At 40.4% G+C, this 23,143-nt stretch overlaps 1 protein-coding gene across 3 annotated transcripts in view; it reads left to right on the top strand.

The window, feature by feature from the left end:
- The window catches only part of CPQ (carboxypeptidase Q), a 338,008-nt gene that overhangs the window by 75,527 nt on the left and 239,338 nt on the right, over positions 1–23,143 (top strand). For all 3 annotated transcript variants that reach the window (XM_036337810.1, XM_036337808.1, XM_036337809.1), the window contains one exon: positions 19,471–19,678. In XM_036337810.1, the coding sequence (XP_036193703.1) occupies positions 19,471–19,678 (208 nt within the window). The remainder of the gene's footprint in view (positions 1–19,470; positions 19,679–23,143) is intronic.

Here is a 23,143-nt window from a genome sequence, read left to right on the forward strand (position 1 = left end):
ATTTCTTCTAGCATTGCATAAACATTTTCAATATTTTACCTTGATTATAGGAAGAATGAGGACTGCACCTTATTTTTAGGTAACAGATCAAGGCTTAGGCCCTTGATCGACTAATTGGCTAGATTCATCATTATTTTTTAGTCTTTACTAACCTTATTGGTGTTCTTTGGAATATAATGGGAGAAAATCTAATTAGGTATATAAATTTTGAGGTACATTAAGAGTACATCAAATAATATTGTCGGTAATATGGCTTTTCAGATATAGGATAAAAATAAATGAAACTGACAAGAAAATGTGAGAGATATTGAAATACTTTGCTGCATAGTATGCTATACAAATATGTAAATGTATGAGATGGACTTATAATGGAAAGCAAAACAAGTCTATATTATAGTTATTTTTAATAAATAAATTTCTATTTCAAAGTTATTTAAACCTATCTTCTAATCTTGGTAAGCAATTTAAAATAATTTGCTGACTTGTTGACTTAACCTTTCAAATATGCCAAAGACCACTAACTTCTTGCAACATTTACAGATAGTTATCCAAACGTGTTTTTGGTTAGGATGTGAAAATATTTGGGGAATAAATGCAGTACTTACGCTTATTTACTTTACATAAATCGGAATTTCCCGTGAGTATAAATTGGAGGAAGTAGAAAGAAAGAGGAACTTGAATCTAAACCAAATATTTGTTTATGAGCTTTGTTTAGAAACTCACATTAATGACTCTGATAGTTGGGATATTAAACTAATAATTACTTCTCTTTGTAGATTATTATTTTCATACACCATTATATGTTTCTTATGAGGAAATTCTCTTTGGAATGTCCAAAGAGAATATTATATTTTTACCAAATGGGTTCTTTTCGATATTCGAATATAGAAATATTTACACTACTTTATTGCAGCCTAACTTTTTTGAACAGGTATTTTTCTGTTTATACCCTTTCTCCAAAACAAAACAAAATAAAACAAAACAAATGAACAAAAAAAGAAACCAGCATCCTAACTTCTCAGAGCTCTGTGTGCTTTCAAGATGGATTGGCATCCTTACCGGGTTACATGCCATAGCAAAGATTTTCCCAGCCATTCATCTTTAATTACATTTAAATTTACATTAATTTAAAAAGGATTAAAGGCCCCTTCAAAAATGATGTTCCTATTCACTAAATAGCATGTATTAATTTATAGCCGTTTATTGAAAAAAATGTGGTTAGTCTATGTCTCTTGCCTCATACATAATAAAGAACTCTTCTTGAAAGTAATTGCTGTAAAATATTGCGTGCGGTATCAAAATGTTAGTGTGATGGGGAGGTAGCATTTTTTGTGCTTAGCAGACTGCTTTGAGTGTCTCAGCTGCACACTGGATAAGGATAGCTAATGGGGGGAATGATAGAGCAGTTAGAAGAGGCCTTAGATAATGAAGTCCTTGAGAAGAGGAATGGGGTCTTTGTAAGTGCCTGGGGCAGCACCATTCCCACAGGAGGGAAGGACAGTGAGGCTAAGGACAGCGTCGCTACTAGGACAGCCAAGAGACAAACAAATCAGAGGTCGATCTTAGAAAATGCTAAATCCATCTTCTCAAGGTCTTCCTCTCAAGCTGAGCTGGTCTCTGGTTTTCTGACCATATGTTATATCTCCTCTATAAAAAAAAGAAACAACATACTCATTTAAAAGAAAGCAAAAACGTTAGTCATCAAGCCCGACAGTGATTTGGGCCCTGACTCAAGTAGCGTGAGAGACTTCTTCCTGTGGTTTTCGTCCTGCGGGGTTAAGTCAGAAAGATGTGGTTAGAAAACAAGCTGAGATTTTATTTCGTTCATGTCTTACTCATAAATCTCCAATGTCTTCCCCACAATGACAATAGGGAAATGTCTCAACGCTGCAATTTAGGTGGCAGGTGGTGGCCTTCTAGAATTTGTCTCCGATATAAGCATTAACGTTTACCACCTTCCAACTTGAAATTCAAGGTAGCTCACTGTTATCAAAGGAGATGGTGTTCTTGGCATACTGCTGGAATGAGCATTCCCAGAGGCCCCCAACAGGAGGATGAGACTTGGTAGGAAGCTTTATGTCCATGGAATCACACCCCTGGTTTGCCAAAATCCTGTTGTCCAGTAATAGAAGAAGTGTAACTGGGGTTTCAGTAGAGCTAAAATCAGAGCCAGTGTCCAGATTTTGCTTCCATGTTGGAGCTGGGTCCAGTTCAGTACCGGGCTAGCTGCAGTCCATTAGCCCATTGCACGTGGGGTCCACATGGTCGTGGGCCATAGGGGTGAATGCAAGGAAGCAGGCGCAAAAGAGCCTCACAGGCCCAGAGTCATTTGAGTCCCAAGAGAGCCAAGAACACGGAAGACGGAACTCCTTTGTTCAGGGGTAATGTATCCCAAATCTTTGCTTTGTACCCTTGCAGTGGCCCCACCCATTCTGGCCAATGACCTGTGTTCCCAGATGTGACTGACAGAAAGCACCTTCACTATGTCATCCCAACTTTGTTGGGCATGGGTCTGTCTTCCCTTTGTTGGACCCCTGGGGAGTGTAAAGTTGTAGCTTCCTGGTGAAGTTGCCCAAATGCCATGCCCATAATATCTGGCCTTCTCTTTACTCTTTTTCTAATTTTAATAACTAACTAATTACAACCACTCTTCTATCTAGTTAAGACATATTCTAGGCATTTCCGTGGGAAGGAGAGCAAAAGCTAAAGCTAGAAGGGGGTGAGGCCTGGGGAATGCTAACAGAGATTAGCACCCAGATTATTAATTCAGGGGCGCCTGGAGAACTGAGGTGCTGCTCACATTGGTAATATTTCTGAGGGGAGGGAACAGTGCTTGTTTAAGTGATTATGTTCGGATAGTGTGACATTTCTTATCGCTAGGCTGTCTATGGGCTGATATGTTAGATTCCAGAAGAAGGAGCCAGTTCCAAAAGACGGGTAGGAATTAAGTGAGGAACTTGGGACAGCAGACTCTCAGTCTGGTGGTCAGGGCTGGACTTCAGTCCTTGAGGAAATTACCATGAAAACCATGTCCTGAGGGATATGCAACCACACTGGCCTCAGTGGATAGGGGTTGGGGTGGGAGTAGATGACAGTTCACTTTGGTACCTAGAACTTTTATTACCCTGGCATATCAGACCACAGATAAAATGCATCATACTATCCCAGAGAGTTCTCTGGCACATCGCCAGGGCCCTGAGTAGGGCAGAGCCTATAGGTGACTAGCTTTTAATTATAACAGCTGGACAAGACAAGGCCTTTCAGGGACTGACATCCACCTGCTCTGGATTCTTTTAGCATTATAACAGGCCTCTTTATGACATATGGGTAGTCATATATTACATACGATTGTTTCATCATTTCCAATTAATTTATATACTTCAGACTAAGAAATGTCTTATGTTTGATTTTTTATTCTCTTAGGCCTTACTCAAGTATTAAACACTTCTTGAATGAATAACACATTTGGGGGCATTGTCCTGTCTGCCTACCTGAATCAAGGGTGAGACCAAACAATAAACCCAATTTTATTTAAGTTAGTTTTAATTCTTTTAATGGACAGAAAATCAATCTGTTGGTTTCCTTAGCTCTATTTCCACCACCTCTGGCTCCCCCTCTCCCCCCATAAATGGGATGCAAAACTCAGGGACTCTTTATCTCTTAGATTGGGGATTGTGAGTCCTGTGACGGTAACTAAGTGCCTTTCTTGGTGATTATTTTGGAAACAACATATTTTCACTGGAAATACTACAAGCTCGAAAGCCAAAGGCTTTTGGCACAAACCTGTGAAAGGGATTCTAGATAGATGCATGCTTCAGAAGAGCTCTCATTCCGATTTCGGAAATTCAGGCTATATTGAAGGAAGCAATCTGTTCGCTTTGGTAAAATTAGGCATTAGGGCTATTTAAGGGTTAATGAATGAACTATGCTAATCTGAATCTAGATATTTTCATTTCTTTAAATCTTGCTCTTAGCATATAAATTATTTCAATAAATGATTTTTTAACTATCATATTTTCACTCATCACATAGACTTTTATTGAACACCTGCTATATGCTAGTTGGGTGCAGGTGCTGTTGATATAGAAGTGAGTACTATAGTGTTGCTGACAACAGGGACTTACAGTCCTCACTGGCATCATGTGATGCACACTAATACAAAGATGAGCCCTTTAGCAACTGATGCATATATTTTAAAAAGTGGTATAGTCATACAATTGAACATTATTTTGGCAATAAAAAGGAATTAAATGTTAATGCATGCTAAAATATGAACGAATCTCAAAAGCATTAGGACAAGTTGAAAAATCCTGTCGCAAAAGACTTTATTTTGTATGATTTCATTTAAATAAAATGTCCAGAATAGGCAAGTTCATAAAGACAGAAAATAGATTAGTGGCTGCTAGGGACTGAGGGTGCATGTGGGTGGAGACTGGTGGCTAAGGGTAAAGTGTTTGTCTCGGGAGTGTTGACATGTCCTTACATTTATTGTGGTGATGGTTGCATAGCTCTATGAATATACTAAAATCATTCAATAGTACACTTTAAATGGATGAATTGTATGTTAAGTGAATATAATCTCAATAAAGCTATGAGAAAGAGAAAGAGACACACAGAGAGAGAAATGGAAAGAGTAGATAGATCTTATAAAAAATTGCCTTTACTTGCCTTGGGGTCAAATTCTACCCAAGAACATTTGAAAACATTTATTTGCAAAGATATATGCACCCCATGTTCATTAGAGCATAATTCACAGTGTTCCTCTTTGCCTTTTCGCATTACCCTCCAGCCACAATAATCTTCCTTCAGTTCCTCAGAATAATTTTCCTGCCTTACTGCCTCTGGAAGGAGGACTCTTGTCTCCACTTTCCTTAGTATACACTAAGATAGCTCCTTAGTATAAACCTTCAATCTCCGCTTCAAGCTCTCTTCAGAGAGGTCTTTCCCAGTCACCACATCCCATGGAGATTTCTGTCCCCCTCATTCTTCAGTAAGCTTGGAATGACAGAAAACCCCAAGTAATATGGCTTACGCAAGGCAGAAGTTTCTTTCTTTGTCATGTAAAGTTCTAGAGAACTATGTCCCATGGGTTATTAACCCAGACTCCTGTTACTCTCCAACTCTACCGCATGGCAAGATAGCATCTTTATCTGCATTGGAGTGACCAGGGAGGAGACAAGGGGAGGAGGAAGACATGCCCCGCCCCCACTACGTAACAGGGTCACACTTAGCTATAGAGAAATTGGAAAATGAAGCCTTTTTTTTCCTAGGTAGTCATGTTCCCAGCAATAGAAAAAGGTTCTACTACTAAAGGAAAGAATGGACATGGGGGAAAAGGGACAATGTCCCCACAGATTATACTTGTGATAGAAATAGATTCTTGTCTGTTACTATATTACATAAAATTTTCTTTTATTATGGTTTCTATTAAAATACTTTATTCAAACAAAGCAAACAATGGAAATCATCATATATAAAGTTTATATAAAATGGCTATGCATACTATTTTGAGCATAATTTAAAGAAATACAAACACCTGCGAACATTTAACTTTCGTCTTCACTAAGTTACCATTTTTTTGGCACTTCCTACTTCCCTTGACTATTTCCCAGAGTTAGGTAGGAAGCCTTCTTCTCTACTCTGAACATTTAGAGCAGTGAGCCTCAACCATGGCTTCACATTAGAATTACAGAGCTTTTTAAAACCCTAACGCAGAGAATGTAGCCCAGAATAATTAAATCAGAATTTCTGGAGGTGAGACACAAGTAAATCAATTTCCTACAGCTACCATAACAAATTACTAGACTCATGACTTAAAATGCCAGAATTTATTTCTCTCACAGTAGTCTGCAATCAAAGTGTCGGCAGGGCCATGCTCTCTCTCGGGGTTCTAGCGAGGATTTTTCCTTGCTTCTCCTTAGCTCCTGGCGGTTGCCAGCAATCCTTGGCATTCCTTGACTTGTAGTTGCATCACTTCAATCTCTGTCTGTGTTGTCATATGGTCTTCTTCCCTGTGTCTCATCCGTCTCTGTATTCAAATCATCCTCTCCTTCCTCTTATAACACACTATCTGCAAAGACTTATTTCAAAGTAGGTCACATTCACAGCTACTGGAGGTTAGGACTTCAGCACATCACTTTTGGGGAACACAATTGAGCCCACCGCACAAACCTGTTATTTTGATTCCCTAGATCCCTGGTCAGCAAACTGCGGCTCGCGAGCCAAACGCGGCTCTTTGGCCCCTTGAGTGTGGCTCTTCCTAAGCCTTAGGAGTACCCTAGTTAAGTTAATAACAATGTACATACCTATATAGTTTAAGTTTAAAAAATTTGGCTCTCAAAAGAAATTTCAATCGTTGTACTGTTGATATTTGGCTCTGTTGACTAATGAGTTTGCTGACCACTGCTAGATGATTCTGTGGCTTAGTAGCTAATGCAGAGAGCCACTTCTTCCAGAATCATCTCTCAAACTTTAATAGGCATGTGAATCACCTGCAGGTCTTTTGTAAATGCAGGATCTGATACCCTAGTTCTGAAGTGAGGTTTGGGACCCTGCATTTCTCACAAGCTCCTAAGTGGTGCTGGTGCTGTGGTCCACCCTAGGAGGAGCAAGTCCTCAGGGTAAAGCCTGTGTAAGCTTCTCTGTAGCTCCTCCTCTAGCTCCCCTTCTAGACTCAGGAGCATCTTGGAATTAAAAACCTTTACAAGAAACTTAAATCAGGTAATAAATTTAGTACTAGCTGAGGAAGGGATTACATTTTTTATTTTAAATTTATTTTAATTGATTAATTTTTAATTTATTTTTAGTTTTCCAATTATGATTTACTTTAAGTATTATTTTGTATTGGGTTTAGATGTACAGTATAATAATTAGACAATCATATACTTTACAAAGTGTTCCCCCTGGTATTTCCATACCCAACTGGTACCATACATATAGTAGTCATTACAATATTATTGACTATATTTCCTAAGCTGTATTTTATATCCCAATGACTATTTTGTAACTACAAATCTGTATTTCTCAATCCCTTCACCTTTTTCACCCAGCCTTCCAACCCCCGTCGCATCTTGAAACTATCAGTCTGTTGTTGTATCTGTGAGTCTGTTTCTGTTTTATTTGTTTGATGATATTGCTCTTTAGATTCCACATATAAGTGAAATCATATGGTATTTTTTTTCTTTGATGGACTTATTTCATTTAGCATAATACCCTCTAGGTCCATATATGCTGTCACAATGGTAAGATTTTGTTCCTTTTTTTTATGGCCAAGTAGTTTGGATGGGTTTGGCCCCTTATCCAAGTCTAGAGGTGGATCTTGCTTGGCTTAAGGTAGTCATCATATTCCATCCCCAAGACCACAGGGTTGGATTCAGAGTGGGCATATAACCCCTGAGTCTGAAACAGACTTGTTAGCTGGGGCTTCTGGGAAAAGGAAGCTTGCTTTGTCTTTCCCATGGAAACTGGTGGAAGAGACATTCTTTCCCTGGGCAGTATAATAAGGATGTGAGGTCCAGGAGAACCCAGAGCTGTGTAGGGGCAGAGCACAACGCAGATGCCAAAGATGAAGAAGGGAAGCACCAGGAGCCGGGAACGTCTTATGGTCTCGATATTAACTCTTTATCAGATATTATTTGCAAATATTCTCTCCCATTCCATAGGTTGCCTTTTCACTCTCTTGATTGTGTTCTTAGTTGCAGAGAAGTTTTTAAGTTTGATGTGGTCCCAGTTGTCTATTTTTGCTTTTGTTGCCTTTTCTGTTGGTGTTATAGCTTAGAAATCATTGCTAAGTCCAATGTAATGAAGCTTTCCCCCTATGTTATCTTCTAAGAGTTTTATGGTTTTTTGTCTTTAACCCATTTTGAATTGTATAGTTTAGGTCTTTAATTCCTTCTGAGTTAATTTTTGGTTACAGTGTACAATAAAGGCCCAATTTCTCTTTTACATGTGGATATCTAGTTAGATATCCCACCACCATTCATTGAAGTGGTCTTGGCACCCTTATCAAAGATCACTTAATCATGCACATACCATCCACACAGTTATCTCCCCCCTCCCCCCCTTGCCCACACACGCACAGGCTCTCTATTTGATTCCATTACTCTATGCAAGTACTACACACTACATTGTTTTGATTACTGTAGTTTTTTTTTTAGTATTTTTTGAAATCAGAAATCAGGTGTGAATTCTCCAGCTTTGTTTTACATAAGTGGATTCTCTTCAGGTTCTAAGTGAATTTTAGTTTGAATGTTTCTATGCAAAAATTGATGCTGGGATTTTGATAGCGATTATGTTGAGTTTCAAAAAACATAGAAATACATGCTGACTCAAGTTATTTAGGGAGGAATCTGCGTGGAATGGGATGGATTTGGAGTCGATCTGACCTGGGTTCAAATTCAAGCACTGTTACTTTCTAGTTTGGTAGGATTTTTGAACTTCCTGTACTTTCCTGAAACTTCTTGTTTTCACCTATTAAATGTGGCAATGCTCTCGTGCTTAAATCTCTCCAGCTTAAACTGTATGGTAATGGCTTTTAATTGTAATTGTAATTGACTGACATTGATAGTTGGATTTATGTTGTTTCATCCAATGAACTTTAATAAATGGCACCCAGGAAATTCTCATATAGTGTATGGTTCTGATATTTCTATCGTGTCCTGAAAATCTTCTTCTAGTGGCAAATTGCTGTGTCAAACAGAATCATGACACTGAGCCAGGTTTTCTATTATCGAGGGCAGAAATTCTGTGTCATTACAGTATTCCTCCTCCCCCACCCCCACAAGTTTCTCGTCTTTAAGAAGAGCATCGGAAAGTTAAATTTCAAAACATAGCTAAATAAAAAAAGCTCATTTTAAAAATGCAAGCTATCATAGACTTATTTTATCTCTCTGATATAACCCTATAATAACATTATTTTATACTTCAATATAAGCGTATGCACACGAGTTTCTATCATTTTTGCCCTTGGTTTTTGAAGATGGAACTTAGAAGGAAAATGCATTTAGATATGAAATATTGAAATCTACTGAAGTGTATGGAATTATTTAACAATACAACAGGCATACTTGTATCTTTTAGAAGTGATATCAGGTGGGCTAGCTAACTGAAGCTTTCAAGGAATGTATTTTAATGATCTCTAGGGTTTATCTCCTATTTAAAATTACTTGCTATTTAGTCTGCCTATATTAAATCACTGGCACTTGCTAAATTCTTCTTCAGATTTGTTTGTTTTCAGTAAATCAGTTTAGCGTTGATCATTTGATCACTTTGAGGTGTGATAGGGGGAAGAAAGTAGTTATCTAATTTTCACTGAACAATCTCCCTAAGGTATTAAATTTATTCTATATCTCATCTGTCATCAGCTACACATGGTGAAATGCTCTGACAGAAACTTTATATTCAGGGCTCCTACGTTAGTTCTCACTCAGTAGTAACAAACAACCCCCCAAATTGCTGTGGCTTGCAACCACTAAGATTTATTTCTTATTCACTTTATATATATACACTAGAGGCCAGTGTACAAATTCATGCATGGGTGGGGTCCCTCAGCCTGGCCGGCGATCGGGGTTGTCTCACCCAGTCCAGACGGGCCAACTAGGGTTGGCCAGCCGCGGGAGGTTGGCTGTGGGAGTGCACTGACCACCAGGGGGCAGCTCCTGCGTTGAGTGCCTGCCCCCTGGTGGTCAGTGCATGTCATAGTGACCGGCTGACCAATCGTTCGGTCAGTCAGTTGCTTAGGCTTTTATATATATAGAAGATGTGACAAGACATCCGCCCGTTCACACTTCATATATATGAAGTTGGTAGTGTCTTTGCTTCTGCCTCCGATACCTTTTCCACTCCAGGATGCAGGCTGACGGAGAAGCCCCCATCTGGACCTTGTCATTCTTGTGGCTGAAGGAAAAGGGCTCGTAAGAGACAGTCAAAGCTTGCAGTGGCTCTTCAGGTTTCTGCTCAGCCGTGACCACATTGCGTTGTCCAGCAAGTCCCATGGGCGAGCCCAGTGTGGGTGTCTTCTGAGAGAGACACTGCAGTTTACAAGGCATGTGATGGGCGTGTGAGGGTCGAGGAAATAATAGAATACAATGTTGGTATAATTTTAGATAGGGCCCTGGCATCTTTTTCTCTGATGCCCTGTTCAGCTCATGCTTCTTTGAAAAGTCCCTTCCCTGCTCCTCTCACCTTTCCCTCCATCACTCCTTCCGGACCCTTTGCTGCCAAGCAGACCCATGAAGCCTCCTTGGCGTTTCTGCCAGCCCCGTGTGGGATCTGTATGATATGCGCCCAAACTATCGCTTTGGTCAAAACTGACAAGAAGTCACTCTGCCTCTGGAACCGTGTGATGTGATCAGAAGAGCTCTGCTGCCCTGCCCTGACCTGTGGCTCAGTGGATAGAGCGTCGGCCTGCGGACTGAAGGGTCCCAGGTTCGATTCCGGTCAAGGGCATTTACCTTGGTTGCGGGCACATCCCCAGTGGGGGGGGGGGGTGTAGGAGGCAGCTGATCCATGTTGCTCTCTCATCGATGTTTCTAACTCTCTATCCCTCTCCCTTCCTCTCTGTAAAAAATCAATAAAATATATATTTTTTAAAATGAAGAGCTCTGCTCTGAGCCAGGTGGCTCCCTATGTGCTGAAACCATACCCACTGTTTTTGTTCTTTTCCTGATGATTAGTTTGAAGTGAAATTTTAAATAAATCAGATGATAGCTGGTTATACCTATTTGGTATATGCCCCAAACCCTTCATACCTTATTCTTATTGTTTTATAATGCTTTATAACACAGCAATTTTTACCTCAATCATGTCATCCGACGCTCACAAGAATCCTGGTGGTGTCAATGGGATTGTGATTCTCACGTTACAGTCTGGGAAAAGATAAGCAACTTATTCAGGATCAAAGGCTAGTGAGCTTTACAGCCAGTATTCCCACCAGGGTACATAGTGATGGACACTGCCTGTTATGGATAAGGAATACCCTGCTTTAAAATAACCTTTTGAAGAATAAATAATGTAATATAGGAGCAATGTAATATAGCAAATACTTTATAAAACAGTCTTAGAGTAAGGTACAAAGTTTCACTGATAGGATTCACCTTAAAATTAAATGGTGGTGCCTTCATTTTGAGTGATCTGATTAGTAAATCTCCGTTCACATACCACTTTCCCAAGGAAAGGAGTCCTGGTCCAGGTTGGGCAGTGTGGCTAGTGGAGCACGAAGCCCCGGGAGGCCAGTCTCCCCACGGCAGCAGCACGTGTCCCCTCCCTACTGCCCAAGCGGCTGCTACTTCATCTCCCCTGCCCTGCTTTGTCGTTTAAGCCACTGTCACCTCTCAGAAAGTGCAGTAGCCCCTAAATAGCCCTCCATATCTGTTTTTTTTCCAACCTCCTCCAAGCCTTTCATCACACTAAGCCTAGCAATGCTTTCCAAATGTAAATCTGAACTTGCTAGACTTCTATCCCCACCCAAGTCCCTCACACAGCCACCAGGCTCCTACGTGAGGTCGCCCTACACACCGCCAGCCTCTGGTGCCATTCTCTCCCTCACTCTCTGCTTGCTTTAATCTCACTTCTCTCTTCTTCTCCCCAGTCTTCCTGCCAGTGTCCCCAACTCCATTAGCTTTCATGTCATAGACCAGTGATGGCGAACCTATGACACGCGTGTCAGAGGTGATTTTTCTTTGTTAAATGGCATTTAAATATATAAAATAAATATCAAAAATATAAATCGTTGTTTTACTATGGTTGCAAATATCAAAAAATTTCTATATGTGACACGGCACCAGAGTTAAGTTAGGGTTTTTCAAAATGCTGACACGCCGAGCTCAAAAGGTTCGCCATCACTGCCCTAGACCCTACCTGTGACCCCCAAACCATAATAGCTAGTCCTGTTTTAGTCTCTTGAAGCCAGAAACTCACCTCTGTCCTCCTGCCACCACTAAGGCCTTAAATACCACTGGAAGCTGATTGAGGTACAAAGAACTTCCGGATGCATTGATGACAACGGCTCTTGTGAAAGCCTTCATTCACACACACCAAGTCACCATTACAAGGAAATACCCCAGTGGGTGGGAGAGAAAGCAACCATGTCAAAACCACCTGTTTCAACACAATGCACCTCACGTTTTAGAGTATAAATGCTTCCTGCGATAATAAATTAATCAAGGTTCTCAAAGGTGTGATTGCCTTTAATGTTGAGACCTCACCAATGGAAGCAGCTTGGATCCCCGGTGATCCGGTTGCTAGGGATTGGTCTGCACTCTGTGCTCGTGGCTGCTGCGGTTGCTGAGTTCAGTCCCGGCCCACCTTGAGTGTCCTACATCACATGTCAGGTTCGACATAATGGTTCCAGGGTGGTCCCCCTCCATTTTACAACCAAATGTGTACCCTCTGCCTTGCAGAGGTCAAAGTCGACAAGGTGCTTTGCGGTGCCTCTCCCTCAGGTCGGCGTGTGGCATGCTACTGTGTCAGGGAGACAGCTGCCTCTAGAGATGATGCTAATTTCCTGTGTCTGTGCATGGTGATGAGGTCGGGTCCGGGCATGTTTGCCAGGCTGACGGACAGGTTTAATTTGAGCCTGATCTCAGGAGATAGTTGGAGGGGAGGGTCACATACCACCAGCTATCATTTGGAGTTGTTGCTTTTCTAACTTTCACTCAAATAATAGCTGAGTTTAACTTTTTTCCCTCTGAAACCTTTTTCAAGGAGACTGTTTTCCTTGCTTTCTTGGAATTAATAGAATGAGGATATCTTGGTTAAAAATGAGAAGGTTTTGGAGTGTTCCCTTTTCTGTTTTGGGGCCTGGCAGGAAGCCCCTATTCATTGTAAATGAATAGATGTTTTACCTACTTTGGTCTTCCCTTCTTTGTTCTTTGCCCCTTTCATTATTTTCAGCCTATTGAGATCTTAGGCCTACAAAGTTTTATGGGAAACTTCCTTGATTTCCCCCACCAGAATTAATATTGGTGTATGTTATTATTTCATGATATTTTACTTTTAAAAAAAATTTTAATTCTTTATTGCTTAAAGTATTTCATATGTCTTCTTTTCCCCCCATTGACCTCTGCCTGGTCATTCCCCAGCCTCCCTAGCACACGCACTCACCCCCCTACTGTCTGTGTCTATGGTTTATGTTTATATGCATGCATACAAGCCCTTTGGTTGATTCCCCCCCCCCCCCCCTTCCCTCTGAGGTTGGATGGTCTATTCGATGCTTCTGTGTCTCTGGATCCACTTTAGTTCATCAGATTATGTTGTTCATTATATTACAAAAATGAGTGAGATTATGTGATAGTTATCTTTCTCCAACTGGCTTATTCGCTCAGCATAATGCTCTCCAGGTCCATCCATGCTGTTGCAAATGGTAGGAGTTCCTTCTTTTTTATAGCAGCGTAGTATTCAATGTGTAGATGTACCACAGTTTTTTAATCCACTCATTTGATGGGCACTTAGGCTGTTTCTAAATCTTAGCTATTGTAAATTGGGCTGCTATGAAAATAGGGGTGCATATCTCCTTTCCGATTGGTGTTTCTGGTTTCTTGGGATATATTCCTATAAGTGGAATTATAAGTTGATTTGTTGATATAGCCAGTCTGACAGGTGTGAGATGGTACCTCTTTATCGTTTTGATTTGCATCTCTTGGATCATTAGTGACTTTGAGCATGTTTTCATATGTCTATTGGCCTTCTGTATGTCCTCTTTTGAAAGGGGCCTATTTAGGTCCTTTGCCCATTTTTTGATTGTTTATCTTCCTTTTGTTAAGTTGTATGAGTTCCCTATACATTTTGGAGATTAAACCCTATACTCAGAAAACTACAGGATGTTGAAAAAAAGAGAGAGAGGAAGACATAAACAAATGGAAGAATATACCGTGCTCATGGATTGGTAGAATCAACATAATTAAAATGTCCATATTACTCAAACCAATCTACAGATTCAATGCAATCCCCATTAAAACACCAATGGCATATTTCACAGACCTAGAACAAACTCTCCGAAAATTCATATGGAATAAAAAACGACCCTGAATAGCCACAACAATCTTGAGAAAGAAGAGCAAAGTTGGAGGGATCACAATACCAGATATCAATCTATATTAAAATGCCACTCTGCTCAAAACTGCCTGGTATAGACCAATAGAACAGAACAGAGAATCCAGAAATTGACCCAAGCCATTATGCTCAATTAATATTTGACAAAGGAGGCAAGAGCATACAATGGAGTCAAAACAGTCTCTTTAATAAATGGTGTTGGGAAAATTGGACAGATACATGCAAAAAAATGAAACTAGACCACCAACTTATACCATTAACAAAAGTAAACTAAAAATGGATAAAGGACTTAAATGTAAGACAGGAAACCATAAAAATCTTAGAAGAATCCATAGGCAGCAAAATATCAGACATATGTCATACCAATACCTTTACCGATACAGCTCCAAGGACAATGGAAACTAAGGAGAAAATAAACAAATGGGACTACATCAGAATAAAAAGCTTCTGCACAGCAAAAGAAACCATCAACAAAACAACAAGAAAGCCCACTGCATGGGAGAACATATTTGCCAATGTTATATCTGATGATATTTTACTTTGTACTTCATTTAGCACTTGTGACATTCTGTGCTCTTTTGAAAGTTATTATTTGCCTATTTTTCTTCCCCAGATTATACAGTTTTTTACAAATATGTTTTTATTGATTTCAGAAAGGAAGGGAGAAGGAGAGAGAGAGACATATTCATTATGAGAGAGAATCATTGATCGGCTGCCTGCTGCACGCCCCCAACTGGGTATGGAGCCCACAAGTCAGGCATGTGCCCTGACCAGGAAGTGAACCCAGACCTCCTGGTTCATAGGTGGACACTCAACCACTGAGCCACACCAGTCCGACCCAACACTGTTTTCTTTTTAATTTATCAGTTTTAATAATTTTTAGAGAGAGGAAGGGAGATGGATAGAGAGATAGAAACATGGATGAGAGAGAAACATCGATCAGCTGCCTCCTGCACTCCCCCTATTGGAAATCTAGCCCGCAGCCCCGGCATGTGCCCTGACAGGATATACCGAAATACACAATTTCCTTGGAAGCATACATTTCTGGAGGGTGACCACAGATGGAGTATTATTATACTTTTACATTTTTTGGTTTCTTTTCATTCATTCGGTATATGCATGTGTGTATTTGTGCCTATGAGTGTATGTGTGTCAAGCACCATTTCAGTTACTTTGGTTACATTAGTGAATAAAACAGACAAACATTTCTACCCGCCAGGAGCTGACATGACAGTGGATGCAGCTGGAAGCTGATAAATTCCGTGGAAAAGTTAAGCAAGAGTTGGGAGTGGTTTGCCATGATAAAAAGGGAGGTCAGGGCAGGCCTTGCTGTGAATCTGACACTAGTTTTGAGTTCTTGGAGGTTCCCATGTGCTATTTTTGAGAATGGGAGGAAGGGAAGAAGGGAGACAAGCGGGGAGGAGGGCAGTGGAGCTGCTGATGGGCAGGCAGCTTGAGCACTTCTTTTGTGTAACGTGTCAAAACACAAACTAACATCGAAGAGTGAAGTTTTCCAGATGGCCTAGTTTTATTTTATTCAACTGTAGCAAAAATCTTAAGTGTTAGTACACACCCTGCCTTCTCCAGTGAAGTATGCGCACTAGGGTCCACCTGGTCTGTGACCTCTGGGGGAGGTCATGGCCCTGGCGTCACTGGGTTATGAGCTGTCAGGAAGCCAGGCCCCTCAGGGCGGGCAGGGAGGCTTGCAGCCATTTGCCTGCATAATGGCTGAGCCTGTGGGGATTGTGAGTTCCACAGAGCAACCGCTACACCCATATGGCTATTTAAATTTAAATTCATTAAAGGCAATGACATTAAAAATCCAGTTTCTGATCGCATTAGTTTCATTTAAAGTTTTCAGCAGCCCTGTGTGTCCAACGGCTACCGAGTTATCACCGAGATAGAACATTGCCAACATGACATACAATTCTATTAGCATTTGTTCTTCTACATGTTGTCTTCTTGTACTGTTGCTATCCTCTTCCAAACCTCTCTTCCTTTTATTTGTTGTTTCTCATAGTTTATAGACTTAAATACTAGCTTTCGCATTCTGTGTCGAGTAAGGGTCACTAGGCTCTAAGAGAGAGAAAAAGAGCGTTCTGAGCTTTCACACTTGGAACTTGTATTTCTGTGCTGACCGCCGAGGCCTTTTGTGCTTGGCTATTATTGTGCAGCTGTGCTCTGGTGGCAGGAGAATCAGACTTCGGAGTTGTTGAGGGAGAAGTGCTATCAAACTTTAAGGGTAAAATTGCACTTTTATGGAAAGGCTTTAGCTCCAGCCAAGGATCCCTTATTTGAAGCAGTGCCATTCGAGGTATTTATTGACTAACTGCTACACACACACACACACACACACACACACACACACACGCCACCGTGGTAGGCCCTGGAGAGTCAAACAAAAATGAACATGGCCCCAAACCCTGAGGAGACCACGGTTTAAGTAGCTGAGAGAGTCTTAATAGGCAGAGTTTCAACGTCCAAGGCCCAGGTCTGCCCAGGACACTCTCAAAGTCCAAAGAAGGGTGGTGCATGAATCAGCCCTCCCTGGGGCTGGGAGGAAGGGCTGAGCCAAGAGGCCAGAGGCCAGGGAATGCTTCCTAAAGGAGTGATTTTTAAATGGCAACCTGAGGAAAGAATAGGTGTTTGTCACATGATGAATTAGGGAGAATGGGTTCAACATGACATGATGTACCATAGTGTGAACAAAGACACAGAAGTGAACTTGCATGGTGAGTGGGAATTTTAAGTGTACTATATTGATGGGCTTTGAAAGCAAAGGGATCCAGTGTCTGTAGAGATAGATAGTCTTTGGTATGTAAATGAAGAGGGGTAAGGTGGGGCGGGGGAGATAGTGAAGTGGCTGATCTACTTACTCAGCAGTTCCAATAGTTCAAGCTGGCAGCTCTGTTGACATTTAATGGAGGGACCTGGGCTGGAGGCTGGGGCAGCAATAGTGGTGGGTGACTGGTGGGAGAGAGATTTATACCAGTTCAAAAGACTGATAATAAGGGCCTGATGTGAGGGTGTATAATGGGTTGGGGGGGTGGGGGAGGAAACAGGGGACTTGGGTTCAATCAATATGATTAGTGTTTGAGGATTGACTAGACATGGGGGATGAAGAAGACAAAAGAATCAGAGACAAGGCGTAGCTTTAAGGAAAACAGATTAATTTGAACTCTTCTTCCAAGTTCATGGTGATATGTTTTGACCTATAGCTGTTACTAGTGATTTGCATTGGCAACTGTGGCGTCTACGTTAGGTTTCAGCTCTTCAGCACTCTGTCACTCTCCCATTTGTTAAAAGAACTTGAAGCATAGACCAGAGAGAAATACCACACTTGTATGACTTTAATTTTGCAGTGGCTTATAAAAATTTACAGAAATTTGGCTTCATTTCTAGTGGCTCCAATCCAGATGCCAAAATTACCCCATTGCTAGGACACCCCTTAGGTAAACCATTGAATCTGTTTTTCATTAGGAACGGCTGAAAACCATCAACAAAATTCTCATGCTATGCCACTAATAATGCCAGTCAAGTTTCAAGGTAACTAGATTTTAGAAAGCTATGATTCTCAAAATCTGTCTAGTTGTACCCTTACTTGTATTTTGGCACGTATTTATCATGTGAACAAGTAGTGGCTTCCTTACTTTCCATAATTGCATGTTGCTTTTCTTAGATTATAAATTAAATGTTGAGATCTGAATGTTAGTGGAGACATTCTTACAGATCTGCGATCAATCGCTTTAAAGTAAAAGTAAAAATTCAGTCTGGATGGTGGAAATAGAGTTGGAGAAGAGCCTGCCCGCAGGGTCCATTGTGATGGAATCTACATTGAAAGCAGGAATTCTCTTATAACTGCAGTGTATTTTAAAAGAATTTTCCAAGCAACAGTTAATATTTTAATGACATCTGTTAAGCTTCCAGAAAAACCCAGTTCTCTAGTTTGCAAGATTAAGGAAGGATGCCAAATATATGTTGATACTTTGGTTTTTAACTGACATATTTCATGACTGTGTGTCTAAAGCCACAAAACAGTAGGCGCCTGCCACTTTCTTTTAGGCAGTTATATTTAGCCACTGCATCTGGCCTTTGTTGCTAAATATTTTTTTTATTTTATTTTTTGTTGTTGTTACTCTAACTGCTCCATAAAATTGGATCTTCAGTGGTCTGGCAGTTTTTGAATGACTTCTCAGAACCTGTGAAACCCTGTTCCCTAATCAGGAAGATCCGGGAAGACTTGTGGTCTGAGGAAAGATAGCATGCCTCTTCTAAATGAGACAGCAGGATCACAGGACAGCTATACAAGATCTTCAAAAATGTTATGTGAAGAATCGTGATGTAGTTGGTGTGAACAAGTAAATTGAGAGCATGGGAAATTTCCACGTCCTCTATGAGTGTTTTGTACAAAGGAGGAAAGAAAACAAGCTGACTTTTTGTGGTTCTTGGGAAAGACTACATTGACTATTTGTTAAAAGTTAATGAAGATCACCCCGGCTAGTGTGATTCAGTGGTTGAGTATCAACCCATGAACCAGGAGGTCCCTGATTCCATTCCCGGTCAGGGCATGCAGGAGGCAGCCAATCCATGTGTCTCTCTCAATGATGTTTCTGTCTCTCGATCTCTCTCCCATCCTTGTCTCTCTAAAATCAATAAAAACATATGTATTTTAAAAAGTGTCCCTAATCAGTTTGGCTCAATGGATAGAGTGTTGGCCCACGGACTGAAGGGTCCTGGGTTTAATTTTGGTCAAGGGCACATACCTCAATTGCAGGTTTGATCCCCAGCCCTGGTAGGGGTGCGTGCAGGAGGCAACCAATCTATGTGTCTCTCTCACATTGATGTTTCTCTTTCTGTCTCTTCCCTCCCTTCCACTCTTTCTAAAGGCCAATGGAAAAATATCCTCTGGTGAGGATTAACAACAACAATGAAAAAGTTAGTGAACATCATTGGCTTCTATGAACATTCTTTATAAATGACCATCCTTTGTATGATGTCATGAAGGAAGGTTGTATAGCAACATATCAAAATAGTTTTATGAAAAGATAAATATGTGTTTCATTAATCCCAAGGGGAGCTTCCTAAAATGCATTTTGTTTATAAAATAATTCATGTCATTCTGTGAAATTTGTGACTTCTTAGGGTGGGAAAGAAGGGGAAAAAACCTATCTTTTCAAGCCACTTGCAATTTAATACCAGCTGGTCAAGTGAGTTGTATGTTACAACCTCACGAGTTGTTCTCTCTCTTGGGAAACTGGCTAACCCCCACAATCTTTCTCCCATGGCAAATGGCTGTAACACTTTGATCTACTCAAACAGTTTTCCAGATGCAGCAGATAGAGCATATGTGACCTTTCGCGCGCCAGTCCAACCTGGCTGATCGGAAAGTATAAGTTAATCTCATATGACTTTTATTTCTAGGCATTACGGCAGAAGTTCTGGTGGTGACCTCTTTCGATGAACTGCGGAGAAGGGCCCAAGAAGCAAGAGGGAAGATTGTTGTTTATAATCAGCCTTATACCAACTACTCCAACACAGTGAAATACCGAGTCCAGGGGGCAGTGGAAGCTGCCAGAGTGGGGGCTTTGGCATCCCTCATTCGATCGGTGGCTTCCTTCTCCATTTACAGGTTTGTCATGATGCTACTTTGAAATCCTTTAAAAAAAAAAACACAACCCAAAGCAGAGTTTTCCATGAAAGAGAAGCCCTTATGAAATGCAAACAAACCATTCAAATGAAAAAAACCGTTAGCTCATGGAATTTCCCCTAGCCCACATTTGGTCATTGGTTTGTAATATCTAATCTGGCCTTTTCGGGATTCCAGGCATCATTTGTGCATTCTTTAAAAAACTTTCCACATTTGTGATGATCCCATAACATTCCTTATATAACCAGTATATTATGTATTTTCATTAGTGGGAGAACTGAATTCACGTCTGTGTCTCATCAAAGACTCTTTGATGACTTCAGAGAAAGCCAGGCTCTTTCCATTGTTGCTAGAGAAGTGAAATAAAAACAAAGTGGGTAATATGCTGGGGCCGTCTATGGTGCAGAATTGAGGAAGCAGAGGATGTTGGATATAGAACTGGTTCAGCCCTTGTAAAACTGAGTGGCCTTGGGAAATGTTCTTAAACTATCTGGGCCTTGGCATTCTCTTCTATTAATGGGTGATGATGAGTAAAAAATTTACAAAATTATTTTAAGGACAAATGAGGTAAACTTATGAAAGACACGTTTATTTATAAAGGTCTTTATAAATGTTTGGTGGTGGTATGTGAGGGCAACATAAGTTTTGTCTTTTTCTTTGTGGTTCTGATGGCAGTAATTTGCAAAGTGCTTTATTGACCCTCAGTCTTAGGATGAAATTCAGCATTGCAGTGGATAAAAAGGTCTTAAAATTGACCTGCAGACACTTGGCTCAGTGGTCGGCAAACTCATTAGTCAACAGAGCCAAATATCAACAGTACAACGATTGAAATTTCTTTTGAGAGCCAAATTTTTTAAACTTAAAATATATAGGTAGGTACATTGTTATTAACTTAATTAGGGTACTCCTAAGGCTTAGGAAAAGCCCCACTAGAGGGGCCAAAGAGCCGCATGTGGCTCGAGAGCCGCAGTTTGCCGACCACTGGCCTAGTTGAATAGCTACGTGTGGTAGTGTCACACATTAAGGATAAAATATTGGAGAAATATGGATATAAGGAGCACCAGTTTAGTGTTATAGCCTGATCTTGTTCAGATAAATGCAAAAATAATTGCACGTAGAGTTTATTTGGTTCTCAAGACTAGATCTTCAGTTATCTACTACAAAGGAAAGCTTATTCTGCACAGTTACTATATGGTGCTGGAAACATAGCTACTTGACCTTAATTAGCACCCTACACCCTTGAAAATAAAATAATTGAGGAGGGTACATTAGCAAGTAGGAAATCAAGTCAGAAGGAGTTGTCCAAAAGTGCAGAGAAGGAAAGGGACCTTTTTTAAATTTTTTTTATGGGGGTTAAATATCTTCCCAGGGGAAGAAGATGGGACATGTGAAGACCACCTGTTAGAAATTTTATGAGAGAAAGTCTAGTCCACTCATGTCATAGTGCTAGAAATAATGTTCTTTGTAGAGTCTTTAAAGGTTTGGTGGCTAGTGAAATAATGATTAGACCATATTCTTTTGGATGGTAAATCTTCCCAGGAGAGAAGTTCTAAAATGGCTAGCTTATGTCCCAGAATGCCTCAATCACCCCTTAGAATAACATAGTGAGGAAGCTGTTGCCATTCACCATGATTTCACTGGTCATGAGGTCTAAATTATGGAGCTAGTGTTTTGCTTTGGGAAACTGGGCGACTGCCAGCAATATTTATTTAAGAACTACTACTCATAAGACTAATAAATTCCCAGATGACTTAATGCACTGCTGTCTGCCAGAGTTAATTGGCTTTTTTCTTTTTCTTTCTGGTGTAATGAAGACGTTTGGAAACCCAGACTATAACCCAGGAGCCCCAGAAAAATTTTGTCCAGCATAGGACTTAGAAATCTGTTGTTAGCCTCTAAGATTTGGGGTCAGCAACTTGTAGTGTATATTAAGAAGACATTTTTATGAATATTGCTGGATCTAGACTGATTATATTTTTTTTCTTGATTTTATAGCCAACCATATTTCACGGGACTCTTGACTCTAATAACTCCATATTTTCAACATTTATAAATACATAATAACCTTGCCCTTTACTTAGTACTTAGATTAGGATCTTTCACATATGTCATCTTATTTGTTCTGACAGCGACCCAAGGGACCAAGCAGAAGGAGCCTTATTATCCCTATTTTATAGGTAGGGAAATAAAAGTTCAAAGAATTAAGCATATTTACATGTTTAAGTCTTATAGCCTGAAAAATTAAAACCAAATGAAACAAATTCTGCCTCTTTGTCCACTTCTAGCTAATTGTTTCTTAGAGTCAGTTTTCCTTAAAGAGTATTTTATATTCCTTTCTATCTCTAATTCTTCATCTCTTATACACTCTGCAGACCATTTTAAACTGGCTTTTGCCAGTATTGAATGGAACTTGTTAAGGTCACAAATAGTTGACTAATTGTCAAACATAATGGACATTTTTTAGGCCACCATATTACTTTATCTCTTGACTGCTTTTCTAATATCTTCTCTAATATCTTCTCTTTCTTGCTCCCTCCCTCCCTCTCTCCCTCTCACCCCTTCTTCCCCACTTCCTTTCCTATTTCTCTGGCTTGTCACTCAATATTCTACCTGAGCAACCCCTTATGCGTGTGGCTTCAACCACCTCTCCTATCCTTACTACTGCCTGAGCTCCAGACCCTTATGTCCAACTACCTGCTGATTCTTCTGTGGATGTTTCATAGTTATCTCAGTGTTAGTTTCTTTCACAATCAAACTCATCCTTTCACTTCTTTCTCCCACATTTTCTATCTTCATGAAGAGAATGTCATCTGTTCTGCCTTTAAATTAGATGTTCTTGATTACTTTTTTCTTCCCTTATTCGTTATTTTTACTAATGACTCCATGTCCTGGGTTCATTCATTTCAACAAGTACATATTTAGCAGCTCCATTTCCCAATGTCACTCTGTATTCTAGTAGTCAGGAATTGCTGACATTTGCCCAGTGTGCCACATTTCCTCAGAGTTTGCAAGTGCTTTCTCCTCAACATCCTTCTTCCTTTCTCACTGCCTCACAATGTCCCTCAAGATTCATCTTAAGTGTTTCTTCTTTTGCGAAGCCCTTCCTGATATTCAACTCCAGCCCAGGTGAGGTACCTCTTTCTGGTAGTGCCACATCATCTTGTGCATACTCTAGATCATAATGTCTTGGAGGCCGTTTGGGTTCGTGCTTTGGTAGGGTAGACAAACTGTCATACAAACAACTTCAAATCTTGGTCACTGAATACAATAGCAGTAAATTTCCTGCTCACAGAATAGTTTCAGGTGTGTGGTCAGCAGGTGGCTTTCTGCTTCTTCCCATCCTGTGGCTCCTTCACCAATAAGATCTCAGAGTCCTTTGCATCCAGCTGACAAATAAGGAGATAGAAAGAGAAAGTTCACAATCAAGAGGGAGGTTTGCCATGGCCA

This window comes from Myotis myotis, unplaced genomic scaffold, assembly GCF_014108235.1.
Source record: "Myotis myotis isolate mMyoMyo1 unplaced genomic scaffold, mMyoMyo1.p scaffold_m19_p_16, whole genome shotgun sequence".
Classification (NCBI taxonomy): domain Eukaryota; kingdom Metazoa; phylum Chordata; class Mammalia; order Chiroptera; family Vespertilionidae; genus Myotis; species Myotis myotis.